General features: G+C 39.9%; 1 protein-coding gene across 2 annotated transcripts in view; it reads left to right on the top strand.

The window, feature by feature from the left end:
- Positions 1-9135, top strand: part of ZFPM2 (zinc finger protein, FOG family member 2) — a 457914-nt gene extending 448779 nt beyond the window's left edge. For both annotated transcript variants that reach the window (XM_047725745.1, XM_047725746.1), the window contains 2 exons: positions 3158-3382; positions 6536-9135. In XM_047725745.1, coding sequence (XP_047581701.1) covers positions 3158-3382; positions 6536-9027 — 2717 coding nt within the window. In that variant the 3' untranslated portion in view covers positions 9028-9135. The remainder of the gene's footprint in view (positions 1-3157; positions 3383-6535) is intronic.
- Positions 9136-22767: the final 13632 nt, after the last annotated feature.

The raw sequence follows: 22767 nt of genomic DNA, 5'->3' as shown, positions 1-22767 counted from the left end.
ATGGAGAATTTAAAAATATGCTTTGTATGGGGCACCTGGGTGGCTCAGTGGGTTAAGCCTCTGCCTTTGGCTCAGGTCATGATCTCAGGGTCCTGGGATCAAGCCCCACATCAGGTTCCCTGCTCAGCAGGAGTCTGCTTCACCCCCTCTCTCTGTCTGCCTCTCTGCCTACTTGTGATCTCTCTCTGTCAAATAAATAAATAAAATCTTAAAAAAATAAAAATATGCTTTGTATACTCTGGCAAATATGCCTTTGTAATTACATTATTTTAAAATGACTAGTGAACCTAGTTGTATTCCTTGAACACACAGAGGGACACTTTATAGGACAGAAAATCAGTGGTAGGAGTCCCCAGGTCTGAGTTCTAAGACTCAGCTCTGTTTTTATCTAGCTCTGTGAGAAAACATGAATACCAGACATATCGTAAGAGGAGAATACATTCCAAACCAGTAGGTAAGTGAGGTATTGCATTTAATCAAAAATGTCCCTGAAAATTCCTAAGACTGAATGATGCAGAATTATAGATACTGTCATAATGTCTTGATATTTTAAAAATAAATACTCAACAATAATTATGTTCTTGCTGTCACAGTAGCCTTTAAAGAAATTCTCGAGTGTATCTGGAATTACTTTATTTCCAAACATTGGATCTAGTGCCCCTAGCCTGAGGTTTTGGGATTTCCTTCATGTAAATGTAGTTATTTTCTTTTACTGGATTTTTACTTTGATTCTGATAGTGAGGAACTTGAAATAAGATACGCCCAACTTGAATTTGAAGCAAAAGGGTTTTGTTACCAGGAACACTGGGAGTACCTTAAATTATTGTGAAGCTCCAATGTATGAATGTGATTTTTAATTATATTTGAGATTATACTGTGTTTGCTTTCTATAGCGGGATAACTATTGATCCCAAATAAATCAGCATAGATGCATACAGTCTTTGGTCTCATTCTGAAATGAGCTAATCAGTTCAAACTCATCTTGCTTAAATAGACACTACACGAAGCAGTATGGCCCTCTGAATTGGTGGGAAGAGCTAAAATAATAAACAGCAGTAGGATATAATCTTACAACCAAATTTTATTTTGAAATTCTATATTGTACTTTCTGTCCTTACTTCTCATTCACTAGAATTTGGTCCTCAGTTTCCTCCTATCTGTTTTAACGTGCTCTCCCTGAGCCATCTCCTTCACTATCATGGGTTCCACCACCAACTCTGTATTAACAATTCACAAATCTCACATATAGCTGTTTCTTCTGAGTTTTAGACTTCTGTCGTGACCTTCCCCATGTTCCCTGTATTTCTTACAGGAATATCTAGTCCCACATATCTAATGCAGCCATATGCCTCAGTTTGCCTGGATTAACCCCAATTTCCAGTGTTGGCATGCTCCCTTTCACTACAAAGTGCCAGGTTTGCACAACAACACTGGGTCAGATTTGGTCTCCCTATACCTGTCCTTGCCTGACCTCCTCACCTGTCTGTCATCTGCTCCCTATAGAGCTGAATGAAACTGTTACACAGAAATGCTAACAAGAAGCCTGGCCATTGAAGAGACCTTACCTTTCACTCTAGCATCTAATTGCAAAGTAGCGCTCATCGCTCCTAGTCAATTCTACATCCTTGATACAACTTTCCTTCCTCTGTGGCTCCCTTGGCACTGATATGGAAGAGTTCTCCCACTGGGTCCCATCCCAGTTCACCCACTTGCATGATCATGGACAAGTCACTCAATCTCAGTTTCCTTGCCTATAAATAGATGAAGGGGAAAACACATACGTGAAGAAAATTTTCATGAGTAAATACATGCAAAATATAGACAAAAATATCCTAGCATGACTTACAACTCAAACTCTGTCATATTTCACCTAGATTATCGCAACTGCCTCCTCCCAGTCATGTCTTCCTTCCAAATTCACTACCTTCAAAACTCTACTTCACTGTCGTAATTTCATAATATCTGATTCTGCCCATCTCTTGCGTACAATGATTCAATGATTCTCCATAATCATTGAGAAAAAAATCTAAACTTTTTTTTTTTTAAGATTTTATTTATTTCAGACAGAGATCACAAGTAGGCAGAGAGGCAGGCAGAGAGAGAGAGAGGAGGAAGCAGGCTCCCCACAGAGCAGAGAGCCCAATGTGGGGCTCGATCCCAGGACCCTGGGATCATGACCTGAGCCGAAGGCAGAGGCCTTAACCCACTGAGCCACCCAGGTGCCCCAAAAATCTAAACTTCTTAAGAGAGCCTACAGAGTCTTTGATCACTACTCCTGCCTCCTCCAACCTTATCTCTTCTAGTCCCCATCCTGGGGAAGAGCCTCCCACCCCTCCCCCAGTCCCTCTCTGAGGCTCCCATGCCTTCCCCTGGACTGTGCAGTTAAGACCCAACCCTCTTATTACAGAATCTCATTCTTCACTTACATTCTTCACTACTTACAGAATCTCATTCTTTACCACTCAGCGAGGGCATGTCATTATGCTCCCTTTGAATCCTTCTCTGACCCTGTCCTTCCTCCAGTCCTCTCACCCACCTAGTGTCACACCCCAAGCACTCCTCAGACGCCTCCATTAGCCTGCTCATTGTAGCCTAATGTAATTACCTGACCATTTAGTCATCTGCCCCAGGAGACTGTAAGATCCCTGATGACCGTTTTTTGGTCTTTCATTTTGTTTTACACCCAACGCAGCATAGAGTCTCTAGCACAGAGTAGACATTCTCTAATTAATTTATTAAATGAACGAATGATGTCAGGAGCTGGCGTCAGGGCTAACTTTAGTTCAGCTATCAGATCTTTGCCTTTTAGTCAATCAGATAAGCCATTTCACATTGCTATTTATAAATGCATATTTTTCTAAACCCTAAAACACTGTAAACAACTTAAAATTAATCTCCTGCGCTTTTCCTGTTGGAGCCTCCTACAGTACCGTTTTCTGAAGAGTGTGTGGGAAGGTAAATTGCACTGGCTGTAACATTGCTTTAAAAGCTCAGTCCTGGGCTGTGGAACAGCACCCAAGACTGTGCTCATCACTGTCTGATCGCCTAATTCTGAACCTGAGAGCAGTCTCTGAGAAACATTGAACTAAATGCCGCTTCACTCAGGGCTGGTTCCAAATGGGCAGCAGCTAATGTGTCCCTGTGCTTTCGCCCGCAGAGGATATATTTCCTTGCAAGTCTTGTGGCATCTGGTATCGAAGCGAGCGGAATCTGCAAGCCCATTTGATGTACTATTGCAGCGGGAGGCAAAGGGAAGCGGCTCCAGTGTCAGAAGAAAATGAAGACAGTGCTCCTCAGATTTCCAGCCTGTGCCCCTTCCCGCAGTGCACCAAGAGCTTTTCAAATGCCCGAGCACTAGAAATGCACCTGAATTCGCACAGTGGTAAGTGCTTCCCTTGCTGCCACTTTCGCTTTGGGAGACTCTACTGTTTCTCTACATACCTCCCTATATTCATATATGCAAACATATATAATTCCACATCTATGTAACTGCATCTAGCTATAAAATCAAAATCAAACTTGCTGAACCAGCTGACTGTGATTTTATGTCACTTATAATCAATATACCCTACTCAAAAGACTTGGGTCTGAATTCTTTCCTAACAATGACAGTACTCAGATCGCAGGCCAAATCGTTCTTTTTTTTTTTTTTTTAAAACAGCACCATTTCAGAAATAAACTCAATATCTTTTGTATGTTGTCATTAATATTCATTGATTTAAGTGTCAAGCGATCTTTGGAAACTGACCATATTATTTCCCACATGGTAAGGGATAAATAGTAGGTACATAAAAATAAGTATCTGTGGAATTGAAATAACACTGTTATTTTGATAGATCCAATTAAAATCACACTTGAGAGAAATTAACTTTTATAATTTTTTTTTTTTTTTTTTTTGAGAGAGAGACAGTGAGAGAGAGCATGAGCTAGGAGAAGGTCAGAGAGAGAAGCAGACTCCCCGTGGAGCTGGGAGCCCGATGCGGGACTCGATCCCGGGACTCCAGGATCATGACCTGAGCCGAAGGCAGTCGTCCAACCAACTGAGCCACCCAGGCGTCCCAGAAATTAACTTTTAAATACAAATTTGTAAAATGCTCTTGACTTCCAGAACACAGAACAGCTTAGTTGATCTCTATGACATAAAGCCACTTTTAGTGTAACGTTTTTAAATTCCTTAAGAAAAATTAGGCTAAAAAATTTTTTTATTTTATTTTATTTTATTTTATTTTTATTTATTTATTTTTTTTACCTCACTCTTTAACAGCACAGTGGTAACTGTCCCCATTTTACTCTGGAATTATGTGCCCAATTATTGTTAGTATTATCATATTCATTCTAATTCATTCCTATGTTTTTAAAAAGCAAGTTAACCAAATGTACAGAATTATATTAACCCTAGATACTGCTAGGAACATTTGTAAATAGGACAAACCAAGGTTTGGGTGTCAGTTCTTCAGCATCCATAATACAAAACTTAGAAGGTACTGCTAGGTGATTTCCTCACTGTTTTTGCTTGAGTTGAATAATTAAAAAAAAAAAAAAGAAAAAACTTGAAATAGGTGCTGAGTTTAAAAAAAAAAAAAACAACACTAATTCCAACCTCCAATGCCCTACTACAGTACAAGCTTTTGTCTTTGAACCTATAAAACTGGCAATTTCCTTTCTAGTCATTCTCTTTCCTTTCCCTACAAATGAGCCATCTTTTTGTAGGTGATAAAGCAGAGGAAGCAGAAACAGGTCAGTTGTCTCAGACGGTGAGTAGCTAGTCATTCACAAAACAAAAAAGAGAGAACGAGGGACCTTTCAGCTAAATAGAAGAATGAGTATTGGATCCATTAAGGAGAAAAAGACTAATATGTCCCCTTTTTTTGCTATAGGACTAGGTTTTTTCTACCATGTTTTCAGCTTATAAATATAAAAGGCAGGTCTCATTTTAGTCTAAAGTTCAGAGGGCATGAGCCATGCCTGATTTAGCCATATGTCAACAAATGGGAACTAGAGTTGACCTTAGTGAGTTAAAGTGTCCAGATCTTAATTCCCATACATGGTGGGGGAGGCATTTCCCCCATAACTACCAAACAATCCTCCAGATACCAAGTGGGTGTCCTACAATTTAACTCAATTCTGACACTATCACCTGGAGACAGCATCAGATTTTCCAGATTAAGGGGCCAGCCCCTGCTCCAACTTCAGATGCCAGTAGAAACCCAAGTTGTTAACCTGAGCTTCCCACCGACTAGCTGTAAATCAGAGTTTGCTAAGAGCCCTTCTTGGGGTTCAATTAATTTGCTAGAGTGGCTCACAGAACCCAAGGAACCCATTTACCTAGTAGATTACCGGTTTATTATAAATGGTAATGATTTAGGAACAGCAAGATGGAAGACATGCCTAGAGCAAGGTATGAGGAGAGGATGAGAAGCTTCTGTGCCCTCTCCCAGGCTGCCATTCTCCTCGAGCCAACTGGGAATCTCTCTGAACCCCATCATTTCAGGTTTTTAGGGAGGCTTCATTACATAGGCATGATTGATTAAATATGGGTGTTGGCAATTTAAACTCAAATCTCTGGAGATTGGGGAGGAGGGGCTAAAAATTCAAACCCTCTAATTACAAGGTGGTTTCTCAATGCAACCAACCCTACCCTTAAGTAACCTAAGGGCTTTCTAAAAGTCATTTCATTAATATAACAAAAATACTTTTATTGCTCTTATCATGGGAAATTCCAAGGATTTAAGGAGCTGCAAACCAGGAAGCCTGGTCAAAGATTAACAAATATGAATGACCATATATGTGTTTCTTATAAATCAGAACCTCGCAATAAAGTCTCCTCACCAGTCACTGGTGATATTCAAAATATTTTATAACTGACTAGAAACAGGCCGTGATCAGTCAACACAGAGTTCTGTCCTAAATGACTGTGTGAATGTACTGGTGTCCACCTGCTGAATATCAGCCCTGGATAGAGGTAAACCATGTTCAGCAAAACCAATGCATAAAACTCTAGATTTGTACCAAAGATAAATTAGGAGGTTATAAATCACTTTACCAAATGGTTCCTTCTTGGATTCTTTTGAATAAATACCTAATCTAGTGCTCTAAGAGTTATTTGATTTGCACACAGTTTATCAATATCAACTCTAACGTATTCCTACTTCTTCCTAATGCAGAGCATGGTTTTGTAATGAGCAGGTTCTCTGATTAGAAATTATAAAATCTGAGGTTTGAACATGGCTCTGTCATCGAATCGCTTTAGTACCATAATCCATTCCCTTGATCTCCTTGAATTTGTTTCCTGACCTGGAAGATGGAGACAGTGAAGACTGTCCCTCTGTGATCCAATGACACATTCAAACGTTCTCTGGAAGCTATGAGGTGTTACCACTATGATGACACCGGACAAAGGATGTCACAAGAGAAAAGCTAATATCACAAGCACGATGCTGAAAGATTTCAGCTCATTCGTGTGGTGTAAAGGTTTTTATCATTAGAAAGCCGATGCATGCGATTCTCAGTATTCTTATTTTGTGTGTCTCTCCAGGAGTGAAAATGGAAGAATTCCTGCCCCCTGGTGCTAGTCTAAAATGCACCGTCTGTAGCTACACTGCCGATTCTGTGATCGGCTTCCATCAACACCTGTTCTCCCATCTCACTCAAGCTGCGTTCCGATGCAGTCACTGCCACTTCGGCTTCCAGACTCAGAGGGAGTTACTGCAGCACCAGGAGCTCCATGTCCCTGGAGGCAAACTTCCCAGAGAAAGTGACATAGAACACTCTCCAACCGGGACGGAAGACAGCCTACAGCCGGCGCCAGACCTGCTGACCAGGAGCGAACTCCCCCAGAGCCAGAAGGCCATGCAGACTAAAGATGCGAGCTCTGACACAGAGCTGGACAAGTGTGAGAAAAAGACGCAGCTCTTTCTCACGAACCAGAGACCAGAGATACAGCCCACAACAAACAAACAGAGCTTTTCTTACACGAAAATAAAGTCTGAGCCCTCGAGTCCAAGACTTGCCTCATCTCCGGTTCAGCCTAATGTTGGGCCTTCTTTCCCCGTGGGCCCTTTCCTCTCTCAGTTTGCTTTCCCCCAGGACATCACCATGGTCCCTCAAGCTTCGGAGATCTTAGCCAAGATGTCCGAACTCGTCCATCGGCGACTGAGGCACGGAAGTAGTAGCTACCCTCCCGTCATTTACAGCCCCTTGATGCCCAAGGGGGCTACTTGTTTTGAGTGTAACATAACATTCAATAATTTGGATAATTATCTCGTGCACAAAAAACATTACTGCAGCAGCCGATGGCAGCAGATGGCCAAGTCCCCAGAGTTCCCTGGTGTTTCAGAAAAGATGCCTGAGGCCGTGAGCCCCAACACTGGTCAAACCTCCATAAATCTCCTCAACCCAGCGGCTCATTCAGCTGATCCTGAGAATCCCCTTCTTCAAACATCCTGCATCAATTCTTCCACCGTTTTAGATTTAATTGGGCCAAATGGGAAGGGCCACGACAAGGACTTTTCCACCCAAGTGAAGAAGCTCTCCACCTCTAATAGCAACGACGATAAAATTAACGGAAAACCTGTTGATGTGAAAAATCCCAGTGTCCCCCTGGTGGATGGGGAAAGTGACCCAAATAAGACTACCTGTGAAGCTTGCAACATCACCTTCAGCCGGCATGAAACATACATGGTCCACAAACAGTATTATTGTGCTACGCGCCACGACCCTCCACTCAAGAGGTCTGCTTCCAACAAAGTGCCTGCCATGCAGAGAACCATGCGCACCCGCAAGCGAAGGAAGATGTATGAGATGTGCCTACCCGAACAGGAGCAGAGGCCTCCCCTGGTCCAACAGCGATTTCTTGACGTCGCCAACCTCAGCAATCCTTGTACCTCCACTCAAGAACCCACTGAAGGGCTAGGAGAGTGCTACCACCCAAGATGCGATATCTTCCCAGGAATTGTCTCCAAGCACTTGGAAACTTCCCTGACGATCAACAAATGTGTCCCAGTTTCCAAATGTGACACTACTCATTCCAGCGTTTCCTGCCTCGAGATGGACGTGCCCATAGATCTCAGCAAAAAGTGCTTATCCCAGTCTGAGCGGACGACCACGTCTCCCAAAAGGCTGCTAGACTACCACGAGTGCACCGTGTGCAAGATCAGCTTCAATAAAGTCGAGAACTATCTGGCCCACAAGCAGAATTTCTGCCCGGTCACAGCACATCAGCGTAACGACTTGGGTCAACTCGACAGCAAAGTATTTCCGAATCCAGAAAGCGAACGGAACAGCCCCGATGTCAGCTACGAACGAAGCATCATAAAATGTGAGAAAAACGGGAATCTGAAGCAGCCTTCCCCGAACGGAAACTTATTTTCCTCCCACTTAGCCACCCTGCAAGGCCTGAAAGTCTTTAGTGAAGCTGCTCAGCTCATTGCTACAAAAGAAGAAAACAAACATTTGTTTCTTCCCCAATGCCTTTACCCCGGAGCAATAAAGAAGGCAAAGGGAGCTGACCAGCTTTCTCCATATTACGGAATAAAGCCAAGTGATTACATTTCTGGGTCTCTCGTCATCCATAACACTGACCTAGAGCAAAGCACAAATGCGGAAAATGAATCTCCGAAAGGCCAGGCTTCCTCCAACGGCTGTGCTGTGCCGAAGAAAGATTCCCTGCCGCTGCTGCCCAAAAACAGAGGCATGGTCATTGTCAACGGTGGACTGAAGCAAGAGGACAGACCTGCTGCCAACCCGCAGCAAGAGAACATTTCCCAGAATCCTCAGCATGAAGATGGCCACAAATCTCCATCCTGGATCTCTGAGAACCCACTAGCCACGAACGAGAATGTCTCACCGGGAATTCCTTCTGCAGAGGACCAGTTGTCTAGTATAGCGAAAGGTGTGAATGGCTCCACCCAGGCTCCCACGAGTGGGAAATACTGCCGGCTGTGTGATATTCAGTTCAACAACCTCTCAAACTTTATAACTCACAAGAAGTTTTATTGCTCATCACATGCGGCGGAACATGTCAAATGAGATAACTTCATAAATGAACACCAGTCACCTTTGGTACCAGTGTTGAGTATGTCATTCTACCCAGTCCAGAAAACAATAACAACAACATAAACAACAAAAAAACGAACACACACACACAAAACACACACAAAGAAACAGAAAACAAAAACAAAAGCTGTTTGAATTACATCTGCGCAATCAGGAGATAGTTCTTTAAGGCTGAGTTGAAGACTTAAGGTGTAATTCCATTACAGTCCATTAGTAAAGTGTATTATTGGTGCCATTTTCAAAAAGAAATTAATTTATTTTACCAGCAGTATTCATAGCTGTGGTTATGTTATTTTTTATTTAAAAACTTTATATTAAAGTCATTTGTAATGTTATTGTATAGTTATTGTGTAGCACATATGGTTTGCACTGTATAGTAGATTTTAAAGAAAATAGTCACGAACAATACAGAAAAGCATTTTAGAAATAGCTTCAAAAGCACTTGTGTACCTTGATTTCTTCTTCTATGCTGTTGCAAATATATGTATATGCTAAAATATAACTTGCAAAGATGTTCTAAATACACATGCTATAAGTTCGCCTTAAGATTTCAATTCGTGGATAATCAGGCTCTGTTTGCACTTTATATTTTAGCAGATACAGTCTCTTAGTCACTAGGCTTTGCATTTGTATGTAGCTGTATGTTTCTGTCCATTTTCTTAATCTTAAACATGTATGTTAAATGAAGATGGCAATTTTTTTCTTGTATAGTACCTGTATTTTCTTTCGCTGATGCAGCTCTGTCTCAATTTTTAAAACTTTGCTGTTAAATGCAATACTTTATAAAGAATGAACAAAATTACTGGAAGCAGTATTGTAAGTAATAAGGTAGTATTAATCAGTTTTATCTTTTGAAAGGCACAGTCTAAATCGAAACCCTAAACTCAATGCTGCAAGTATGAATTTAATTCATATATAAGATCTATTTAAATATGAGTAGCAATACTGCACCTGGTGATCACAAAGATAATGTTCTACTTCTGATAGAAATAATTTCTCAACAAATGTTGTTACTATGCATGTATATGGATGGAATAAAATTCCAGATTGTTGGAGAAGTTTGGCATACTTTTTTTTTTCTTTGAAATACAAAGGAAAGTCTATATACCTATTCTTTGTGATGAGAATAGATTCAAAATAGCACTGAATAGCTGAATATACCAGATACATATGTGTGTGTGTGTGTGTGTATAGTAACATGTGCATACATATATAGGCATATATTATATAGTAACATGGGCATACATATATAGGCATATATACACACACACACACACGCACATAGTAACATGATGGCAAATCAATAAAAGGATTAGATTGTCCATTACATGCACCTGATTAACATAACTTATTATATTAAATGAACAGGAGACTCCAACCTATGGAACTAGACAATTTTCCATTACAGCTATATATAACAAGCACTATCTGTTCTCTACCCACTGCCCCCACCACTGTAGCATAGAGAAAGAACAATTTCATGCGTCTAAAAGATTTGTAAAACCTAGGTACAAGAATTGTAACAGTTGTTGATCAAATGCACCCAACTTTTAAATGAAGTTTACTGGAGAGGGAGGCTTGCATTTTAAGGAGCAGTGAAGTTACATGGTCAAGTGATTCTGAGGAGTAAAGACATACAGATTTCATGCCTGAAATTCACAAAAGATCCTAGATTTTACCCTGAAATATTTATTTGTTATATCTGAAAGAATATATTTATATATATATAAACAAGAAATATATATATAATTTATATATAATATATAAATACATATTTTATATATATTATATATAATATATATAAACACAAGACATTGTTTGTATAGTTTAAAATGAGTTCCAATAGCCCTTCATAAAAGAAAATTGATAGCAGAGGCTGAAATAGTGGTGTTCAGACCACAGCTAGACCCTGAAGAGTACAGAGGAAGAAAACGGGTTTCTACATGTAGAGATCAGTTGTAAATGGTAGCGTGAAAGTAGCATGTGATGGTCAAGAGTGAATAACAACTCTCCCAAAGAAAGAGGCTCAGAGGGGCGCCTGGGTGGCTCAGTGGGTTAAGGCCTCTGCCTTCGGCTCAGGTCATGGTCTCAGGGTTCTGGGATCGAGCCCCGCATCGGGCTCTCTGCTCAGCAGGGAGCCTGCTTCCTCCTCTCTCTCTGCCTGCCTCTCTGCCTACTTGTGACCTCTGTCTGTCAAATAAATAAAATCTTTAAAAAAAAAAAAAAGAAAGAGGCTCAGATAGGAAAGTAGAAGAAAACGAGGGTATAAATAAAGATCTGGTCTCACAAGACCTTGAATGCCAGGTTGAACCTTACGGGTTCACACATTGCCTCCTACCTAGAGTCATGGAATGAAAATTGTGTTCAGGAACAGTGACGGTGAAATGTGAGGCCTGGAAGCCAGAGAGAGGGAGATTTGCTAGAAAAGGCCGTAGCGATGGTCCTCATGGAGACTAGTGGGACACACACTGAGTGAATGAAGGACAAGTCTAGATACATGCTTATATTTTAACAGATATTAAAGACCTAATCAGAGAGAAAACACAAGGTCTTCAACTCTCACTGATGGAAACACTATATTCAACAATACAACATTGGGTCAGAATATTAGCACCAGTTGAAGGTTCTGGGGGAAGGGGGAAGGGTGGTAAAAAGAATGACAGTTTATATTGGTTCTTTGGATTGTGGTATTTAAATCCTCTATGGAGCACTAAAATCTACTAAATCAGAATATCTGAAGGAGGGCCTGGATTTCTTGGGCTTTTTGGCAAAGCAACCCTGAGCTATTCTCTGTTGTCCTCTTCTGACCACAGCTGAAACTCACTGAATTAAATATAGGGGGTGGGGGGTTGGGAAGCAGTATTCTGTGGTTAACACCAAAATAAAGCTGGTAGCAGAATTTAACACTCAACTGGTCTTCAAGGGTTGCTATCTCATATATAACACATTTCAGGTTTTAAAATTATTACAATTTTTTAAAAATAATTCAGTACATGCGGGTTAGCATTGAAATTAAAACTAAAAAAATGAAGTCATTATGGAACCTGGTAGCAATATTTGACAATCTTTTAATCAGGTGGAGCCCTCTCATTTCCAGGCAAAAACTAAGGGTCAGAATTTAAGTGCCCAAAGTCACAAAGGCAATGGGTTGAGACCCAGACCCATGAGCCTTACTCTCAGGTTACCTCTCCACATCATGTTCCTTTCTCTACCAAGCCAAAAGAGTAATATTAGGGCGTGCAGTGAAAATTCCAGCTACTTTTTCTCCCTCTGATATATTAAGTCTAGCTCAATCAATCTCTGGAGATAGAGAAAAAGCATATTACTTTCTCATGACTGCCGTAACAAATTACCACAAGCTTGGTGACTTAAAACAACAGAAGTTTGTTACGTCTCCCTGCTGGACTCTACAAATGTGTAGCAGCACGGCAGAAATTGTTATCCCCAAACTATTAAATCTCCTGGAACTTGATTGAGACATGAATGTTATTAACAAACATTGATGATATCCATAAAGAATTTGGCATCTAACTAAGAACTCTCCACCGATCACTCGGAACCCAATCATGAGGCAGAATGGGGTCTGATAAAAACCGTGCACCAAGGCATATATCTGTCTGGGACACAGTAAACGTTATTAACTCAGAGAATCATAAAAAAACAGACATGGGCTGGGTGAAAGTTTACTTTAGCACTATCTAGAAAAAAGAGTTTGCCCAGTGTATTAATAGAAGACACAGGATTGAAAGAAAATAAACTGTTTTCAAGAACCTAGCAGCCCCATTTTGCATGCAAATAATATATTGATTTCAAGTGACTTTTATCTTTATATTAAAGAAGAATGTCAGAGCTTTTTGCTTCACAGCGCTTCTTCAGTCATTAACTCGACTTCTTCCATATGACATACCTTGGTTGCAGATGTTGTGAGTGTATGACTTTCACTAAATCCAGAACTTTTTTTTTTTCCCTATCAGGGTTCAATGACCCTCAAGAAAACAATCAAGTAGATAAAATACAATGTTGTTATACTTATGAAAAAATACCCAGGGAGGAAATAGTCCTTTAAAATTAATAACAGGGACACAAACTTTATAAAAAATATAATAAAAGAATGTATATGCAATATCATTCCTAGGTTAGAAAGAGGGGATGATACAGATGAACGAAGAATGAAGGAGATCAACACAGAAATTGTAAGAACACATCTGAAGAGAAACACAGAAAATTCAAGACAAAAGAATTAACAGGAAGGTGTTCCTACCAAGGTATTCACAGACACACCTGTGTGGACACGCAGATTCCTTCCTCCTCTACTACAATGGATGAACTGTCCCTGATCTTTGTCAAAGCCACTCCTTCCACTTAAGCTTTTCATTCCCTCTAGCTTATTTGATGGTTTAGCTCGTCCAATTATTCCCTCTTCCCTGGCACAAAAGCGACAGATGTGTCTTTTTCAATTTATATAAGGACTCGGACAAGAACCATCAACGCGCTCAGAATGGAAGTGTGACCCTGAAATTTACAGGTCCTTCTCACATGTCATGGATAATAATCCATCGATTTCCTAATCCTGGAAGTTGGAGGGAGTTCCCATAATGCTCAGATTAACTTCCCTGTCAGTCTTATGGATAGAAGCTTGGAGCAGATACAGTTTCATTTAGGCTTCAGAGGAATGTGATAATACACGTGTGTAGTGTTGAGCAGTGCTATCCCTGCCTCATCAGTGCTACAATTACTAGTTTACCAACGAACAAACTGAGGCTTAGAGCCGTGGAGTGAGTTGCCCAAATCACAGAGCCCTTAGGGCTGAGTCTGGAGTCCAGTTGTCTGCTTTAAAGCCTTTTGCTACCCTTTTCCATGAGGCCCTGATTCCCACCCTCTCTAGGTCAAGCCAAATCCCTTATAATCACGTCGCAGGTCAGCCTGACACCATTTTATTGCCCACTGGCACTACAGTTGCCTGTTATGGTATCCATTTGTCTCATTCTGCCTGGCACTTTTCTGGCCTGGCTTAGAATTGATCTCAAATTTTTCATAGTAAGTATTATTATTATTATTAATTATTACCAAGAGTTGTATCAAAATAACAATGTCCAGTGAGTTGTTTTCTCTTTAACATGTGGTTAAAGCTGAAAGACGATTGCATTGACCCTTTTCCAGATGCAATGGAACCAACACCTCCTTTTCAAGGACATACCTAAGGCACTCTAGGATAAAGCACATTTGGAGAGAAACATCGAGGAACAACTTAAGACTTCTGCCCTTCAGTAGTTGTGGGAGAAGATTTGGGGGCTACTACCCCCGCAAACTGCTGGATATAACTGTGCTCTGACCACCAAGATGCCCAAAGCCCCACCAGATGATGAAATCTGTGAAAAATGTGAGGCATTCCTGGTTTCAGTATAGAATATATTCAAAGTAGCAGGGTGGTTATCTCATTGTTGAAGATACAGGTGGATAATAGTCTGAATCCTCTGGTTACTCTGGTTTTATCATGGAGTATATGGTCATATATGATATAAATATAGAGGTATTTATTTTGTTGTTAGGTAACATATTTTTATGTGGCAACCTGCCATTTTCCACGACAGAGGCTTCAAACAAAATATCAGATATAATGTAAAAAACTAAGAACTAAAGCTTGCCTTTTTCAGGAAAGCTAGGTAATGACTATGGGATTCCTAAAATTATTTTTGGACACCTACCATTCACTAAGGAAGCTGCTGAGATAAAATAAACCACACAAAAACAATCACATAAATCTGCTCAAGAATCGTTCTCATTGACTTCAGATTCAGTCATTCATTATCTAGCTGATTGGGCCTGAAGATTATGATTCATAGGCACAGCTGTGGAGGGTATGTATGCATTACTCCAGAAAGCATGGCTTTTCATTTCGATCCAATGGCTGAGCGGTATTAAGTTCATTATTGAAACCTGGCTAGTGCACATACAGTTTAGAATTTTTCAAAATAAGTGACAGTACTCTTATCAATTGAAATAGAAGTCAGAGTTGGGGAAATTGAAATATAGAGAGATATACTCTTAATTTAAATTAAATGCAATTGATTCATTTAATTAATAACTTCATTTAAATACATATGTATATATGTGTAAATACACATCGTTAGAGTAGTTGAACAAGATTTTCATGGTAAAACTTATGTTGAATGCAAAACAATCATTGTATTGCCAAATTCAGTTTCTCTTTGCTTCCCATCAACAATCAGATTTTAGCAATGTTTGAGTTATTAATTTGAAGAAATATTTTGTATACACCACATGTATGTTATATAATGGTATTGATCTTTTTTTTTCTTTTACCAACGCCTTTGAATTTTGTTTGCATTTTAATCAAAACAATTTGGAACTCTTTATTCGATATATTCAATGAATGGAGTATCAAATGTTTTCAGAGAAGCTACAAAAAATACATGAAATTTATCATACAAAATCAGGACTCTAAATCTGTTAAACACTAAGAGTTAAAACAGTGTCCAAGATTTAATTTTTAAATTCTATAATTGCATTTTATATTATCTCAACTTTGGGGAATGCTCTTTTGTTGGAGCTTCCATTTGTAAATGGATAAATTTTTATTTTCTATTACAAGGGAATGAAATAAGAAGGTTTATGATCTTCCATTATCTATATTCAGAAAACAAGAGACAAATTATATGATAATTTTGCTCTAAAGTATATTTGCCAAAAGAAGGCAGTTAAATTGAAACAACAATAGGCTTTCTGTGGATATATGGACATTTTGATTAAACATAGAAACATAGAAAACATAGAAAAATTAAACAGAAAAATAAGAGTATCTCCTTGACAATTTTTTTCTGAGATTATACTATCTATATTATATATATTTTCTATGACTTTGAAACTTTTGAAGACTACTGGTTAGATGCTTTGTACAATGTTTCTTGATTTCAGTTTTTCTGAGTTTTTTAATGATTGGTCTGGAGCCAGAGTTTGGGGGTGGGGGGGATAGCAGAAAGGTAAAATGCTTCTCACTGGGGATACCTGATATTAGCCCAACTTATCTCTGGTGATGTTAAGCTTGACCACTTGACTAAGATTGTATATGCCATGTTCTCCACTGTAAAATTACCTTTTTTCCCCCCTTTCCACTCTCTGTTCATTAAAGGTAAAACACTAAATCTGGTCCATTCCAAGGATAGGGAATTAAGCTCTACTACCTGAAGGGAGAAGTATCCAAACATTTGTGGACCTATGTTAAAACCACTATAGGGGCATCTGGGTGGCTCAGTAGGTTGGGCATCTGCCTGCGGCTCAGGTCACTATCTCAGGGTCCTGGGATGGAGCCCTGCATCAGGTTCCCTGCTTGTCCCTCTCCCTCTGCCCCTCCCGCTGCTTGTGCTCCTTCTCTTTCCCTCTCTCAAATAAATAAAATCTTTTTTAAAAAGCTATAATTAATACATATTTGGGGAGATTCTTTGAGGCTCCTCTTATACCCTGTTTCTCTTAAAATTTCTAGCTAAAATCCCACTGATTTTAGCATTCAGGAGCAGTCTTGTCTACAGCAACTGTTACTGTGACAAAGTAGATCTTTATTTTGTTTCATTCTCTCCATATTGATTATTGAAATTCTTCTTAAATGAAACCCACCCCTTCTCCTCCATTTATATATTTATCCAGTCATTTATTTATATCAGTATGAACTTATGGCTATTTACTTTGTTCTCTGTCATATAACCTCATATAGTAATCTGCCTTTATCTGGGTGCTTACTTTCTGCGATTTCAATGACCTGCAGCCAACCAGGGTCTGGAAACAGATGATTCTCTTTAAGCGGTAAGGTCAGAAGGTCAGTAGTAGCCTAGCACTATGTCGTGGTGCCTGCCTCCTTCACATCGCTTCATCTCATCACACAGGCCCTTTTTCATCTTCCATCGTCACAAGGAAAAAAAGGGTGAGTACAGAACAGTAAGATATTTTGCGAGAGATACCACCTTCCCGTACTTTTTATTATAGTATGTTGTTATACTTGTTCTATTTTGTTATTAGTCATTGTTGTTACTCTCTTACTGTGTCTAATTTATAAATCGAACTTCATCGTGGGTCTGGGATGGGACCCATATATACTATGGGAAAAACATAGTATATATAGGGTTTGGTACTATCTTTGGTTTCAGACATCCACTGGGCGTCTTGAAATGTATCCCCTGTGGATAATGGAAGGGTTACTGTACTTGCATTATTTCATTGCTCAAATTGTTTCAGCTTTTGCCATGAGCAACTCTTTCAGGTGGGTGCATCTTTTTTTTTTTTTTTTTTTTTTTTGAGCAACTTCCTTACTATCTGGCACTATGAGTTATAGTATGCTCTAGAATGCCTAATTTCAAAACTCATTCCTATAGAACTCATATTTTTCCCTGACCCAGCCCTAGAGCTAGTCTTTTCTCCAAAGGACCCTCATTCCTCTTATTGGAGAATGATGTTAAGAAGCCAAGACCTTGGAGGAGGAGTCAAGATGGCGGAGAAGTAGCAGGCTGAGACTACTTCGGGTAGCGGGAGATCAGCTAAATAGCTTATCTAAAGATTGTAAACACCTACAAATCCAACGGGAAATTGAAGAGAAGAAGAACAGCAATTCCAGAAACAGAAAATCAACCACTTTCTGCAAGGTAGGACTGGCGGAGAAGTGAATCCAAAGCGACGGGAAGATAGACCGCGGGGGGAGGGGCCGGCTCCCGGCGAGCGGCGGAGCAACGGAGCAAAATCAGGACTTTTAAAAGTCTGTTCCGCTGAGGGACATCGCTCCAGAGGCTTAACTGGAAGCCCAGGCCGGGTCAGCGCGGCCTCAGGTCCCGCAGGGTCGCAGAAGGATCGGGGGTGTCTGAGTGTCGCAGAGCTTACCGGTATTAGAACGGGGAAGCCGGCTGCAGAGACAGAGCCGAGGAGTGACTCTCAGCTCGGGGTTGCCTTGAACCGGTCTCAGGCTCGGTCAGCTCGGAGCGTGGCCGGAGGCCAGAGTGGCGGGAGTCTTTGGGCGCTGTTCTCTGAGGGCGCACTGAGGAGTGGGGCCCCGGGCTCTCGGCTCCTCCGGGCCGGAGACCGGGAGGCCGCCATCTTTATTCCCGTCCACCGGACTCTACGGAAAGCGCTCAGGGAACAAAAGCTCCCGAAAGCGAACCCCAGCGGATTACTCAGCACGGCCCCGGGTAAGGGCGGTGCAACTCCGCCTGGGGCAAAGACGCTTGAGAATCACTACAACGGGCCCCTCCCCCAGAAGATCAACGGGAAACCCAGCCAGGACCAAGTTCACCTACCAAGGAGAGCGGCGGAATTCCAGAGGAGAAGAAAGCAAAGCACAGAACTCATGGCTTTCTCCCCATGATTTTTTAGCCTTGCAGTTAATTTAATTTTTTTTTCTTTTTCAATTTTTTTTTTCTTTTTCTCTTCTTCTGCTGAATTTTTTTTAACTTTTACCGTTTTCTTTTTTTAACGTTTTTTAAATAGTTTATCTAATATATATATTTTTTTCCTCTTTTTATATTTTTTCTTTATCGGCTTTCTTTTTTTTAATAGTTTCTTTTTTTTTTTTTTTTCTTTCTTTCTGAACCCCTTTTTTCCCCTTTCTCCCCCCTCACAATTCGGGATCTCTTCTGATTTGGCTAAAGCCTATTTTCCTGGGGTTGTTGCCACCCTTTTAGTATTTTACTTGCTCCTTCATAAACTCTTATCTGGACAAAATGACAAGGCGGAAAAATTCACAACAAAAAAAAGAACAAGAGGCAGTACCAAAGGCTAGGGACCTAATCAATACAGACATTGGTAATATGTCAGATATAGAGTTCAGAATGACGATTCTCAAGGTTCTAGCCGGGCTTGAAAAAGGCATGGAAGATATTAAAGCAACCCTCTCAGGAGATATAAAAGCCCTTTCTGGAGAAATAAAAGAACTAAAATCTAACCAAGTTGAAATCAAAAAAGCTATTAATGAGGTGCAATCAAAAATGGAGGCTCTCACTGCTAGGATAAATGAGGCAGAAGAAAGAATTAGCGATATAGAAGACCAAATGACAGAGAATAAAGAAGCTGAGCAAAAGAGGGACAAACAGCTACTGGACCACGAGGGGAGAATTCGAGAGATAAGTGACACCATAAGACGAAACAACATTAGAATAATTGGGATTCCAGAAGAAGAGGAAACAGAGAGGGGAGCAGAAGGTATATTGGAGAGAATTATTAGAGAGAATTTCCCCAATATGGCAAAGGGAACAAGCATCCAAATTCAGGAGGTTCAGAGAACCCCCCTCAAAATCAATACGAATAGGTCCACACCCCGTCACCTAATAGTAAAATTGACAAGTCTTAGTGACAAAGAAAAGATCCTGAAAGCAGCCCGGGAAAAGAAGTCTGTAACGTACAATGGTAAAAATATTAGATTGGCAGCAGACTTATCTACAGAGACCTGGCAGGCCAGAAAGAGCTGGCATGATATATTCAGAGTACTAAATGAGAAAAACATGCAGCCAAGAATACTATATCCAGCTAGGCTATCATTGAAAATAGACGGAGAGATTAAAAGCTTCCAGGACAAACAAAAACTGAAAGAATTTGCAAATACCAAACCAGCTCTACAGGAAATATTGAAAGGGGTCCTCTAAGCAAAGAGAGACCCTCAAAGTAGTAGATCAGAAAGAAACAGAGACAATATACAATAACAGTCACCTTACAGGCAATACAATGGCACTAAATTCATATCTCTCAATACTTACCCTGAATGTTAATGGGCTAAATGCCCCAATCAAAAGACACAGGGTATCAGAATGGATAAAAAAACAAAACCCATCTATATGTTGCCTACAAGAAACTCATCTTAAACCCGAAGACACCTCCAGGTTTAAAGTGAGGGGGTGGAAAAGAATTTACCATGCTAATGGACATCAGAAGAAAGCAGGAGTGGCAATCCTTATAGCAGATCAATTAGATTTTAAGCCAAAGACTATAATAAGAGATGAGGAAGGACACTATATCATACTCAAAGGAACTGTCCAACAAGAAGATCTAACAATTTTAAATATCTATGCCCCTAACGTGGGAGCAGCCAACTATATAAACCAATTAATAACAAAATCAAAGAAACACATCGACAAGAATACAATAATAGTAGGGGATTTTAACACTCCCCTCACTGAAATGGACAGATCATCCAAGCAAAAGATCAACAAGGAAATCAAGGCCTTAAATGACACACTGGACCAGATGGACATCACAGATATATTCAGAACATTTCATCCCAAAGCAACAGAATACACATTCTTCTCTAGTGCACATGGAACATTCTCCAGAATAGATCACATTCTTGGTCCTAAATCAAGTCTCAACCGGTATCAAAAGATTGGGATCATTCCCTGCATATTTTCAGACCACAATGCTCTAAAGCTAGAACTCAATCACAAGAGGAAATTTGGAAAGAACCCAAATACATGGAGACTAAACAGCATCCTTCTAAAGAATGAATGGGTCAACCAGGAAATTAAAGAAGAATTGAAAAAATTTATGGAAACAAATGATAATGAAAACACAACGGTTCAAAATCTGTGGGACACAACAAAGGCAGTCCTGAGAGGAAAATATATAGCGGTACAAGCCTTTCTCAAGAAACAAGAAAGATCTCAGGTACACAACCTAACCCTACACCTAAAGGAGTTGGAGAAAGAACAAGAAAGAAACCCTAAACCCAGCAGGAGAAGAGAAATCATAAAGATCAGAGCAGAAATCAATGAAATAGAAACCAAAAAAACAATAGAACAAATCAACGAAACGAGGAGCTGGTTCTTTGAAAGAATTAATAAGATTGATAAACCCCTGGCCAGACTTATCAAAAAGAAAAGAGAAAGGACCCAAATAAATAAAATCATGAATGAAAGAGGAGAGATCACAACGAACACCAAAGAAATACAGACAATAATAAGAACATACTATGAGCAACTCTACGCCAACAAATTTGACAATCTGGAAGAAATGGATGCATTCCTAGAGACATATAAACTACCACAACTGAACCAGGAAGAAATAGAAAGCCTGAACAGACCCATAAGCAGTAAGGAGATTGAAACAGTCATCAAAAATCTCCAAACAAACAAAAGCCCAGGGCCAGACGGCTTCCCGGGGGAATTCTACCAAACATTTAAAGAAGAACTAATTCCTATTCTCCTGAAACTGTTCCACAAAATAGAAATAGAAGGAAAACTTCCAAACTCATTTTATGAGGCCAGCATCACCTTGATCCCAAAACCAGACAAGGATCCCAACAAAAAAGAGAACTACAGACCAATATCCTTGATGAACACAGATGCAAAAATTCTCGCCAAAATACTAGCCAATAGGATTCAACAGTACATTAAAAGGATTATTCACCACGACCAAGTGGGATTTATTCCAGGGCTGCAAGGCTGGTTCAACATCCGCAAATCAATCAATGTGATACAACACATTAATAAAAGAAAGAACAAGAACCATATGATACTCTCCATAGATGCTGAAAAAGCATTTGACAAAGTACAGCATCCCTTCCTGATCAAAACTCTTCAAAGTGTAGGGATAGACGGCACATACCTCAATATTATCAAAGCCATCTATGAAAAACCCACCGCAAATATCATTCTCAATGGAGAAAAACTGAAAGCTTTTCCGCTAAGGTCAGGAACACGGCAGGGATGTCCGTTATCACCACTGCTATTCAACATAGTACTAGAAGTCCTAGCCTCAGCAATCAGACAACAAAAGGAAATTAAAGGCATCCAAATCGGCAAAGAAGAAGTCAAACTATCACTCTTCGCAGATGATATGATACTCTATGTGGAAAACCCAAAAGACTCCACTCCAAAACTGCTAGAACTTGTTCAGGAATTCAGTAAAGTGTCAGGATATAAAATCAATGCACAGAAATCAGTTGCATTTCTCTACACCAACAACAAGACAGAAGAAAGAGAAATTAAGGAGTCCATCCCATTTACAATTGCACCCAAAACTATAAGATACTTAGGAATAAACCTAACCAAAGAGACTAAGAATCTATACTCAGAAAACTATAAAGTACTCATGAAAGAAATTGAGGAAGACACAAAGAAATGGAAAAATGTTCCATGCTCCTGGATTGGAAGAATAAATATTGTGAAAATGTCTATGCTACCTAAAGCAATCTACACATTTAATGCAATTCCTATCAAAGTACCATCCATTTTTTTCAAAGAAATGGAACAAATAATCCTAAAATTTATATGGAACCAGAAAAGACCTCGAATAGCCAAAGGAATATTGAAAAAGAAAGCCAAAGTTGGTGGCATCACAATTCCGGACTTCAAGCTCTATTACAAAGCTGTCATCATCAAGACAGCATGGTACTGGCACAAAAACAGACACATAGATCAATGGAACAGAATAGAGAGCCCAGAAATGGACCCTCAACTCTATGGTCAACTCATCTTCGACAAAGCAGGAAAGAATGTCCAATGGAACAAAGACAGCCTCTTCAATAAATGGTGTTGGGAAAATTGGACAGCCACATGCAGAAAAATGAAATTGGATCATTTCCTTACACCACACACGAAAATAGACTCAAAATGGATGAAGGATCTCAATGTGAGAAAGGAATCCATCAAAATCCTCGAGGAGAACACAGGCAGCAACCTCTTCGACGTCAGCCGCAGCAACATCTTCCTAGGAACATCACCAAAG

Source organism: Lutra lutra, chromosome 4 (assembly GCF_902655055.1).
Source record: "Lutra lutra chromosome 4, mLutLut1.2, whole genome shotgun sequence".
In the NCBI taxonomy this organism is placed as follows: Eukaryota; Metazoa; Chordata; class Mammalia; order Carnivora; family Mustelidae; genus Lutra; species Lutra lutra.
The sequence above is the reverse complement of the archived record's forward strand: the minus strand, read 5'-3'. Positions and strand labels throughout refer to the sequence as shown.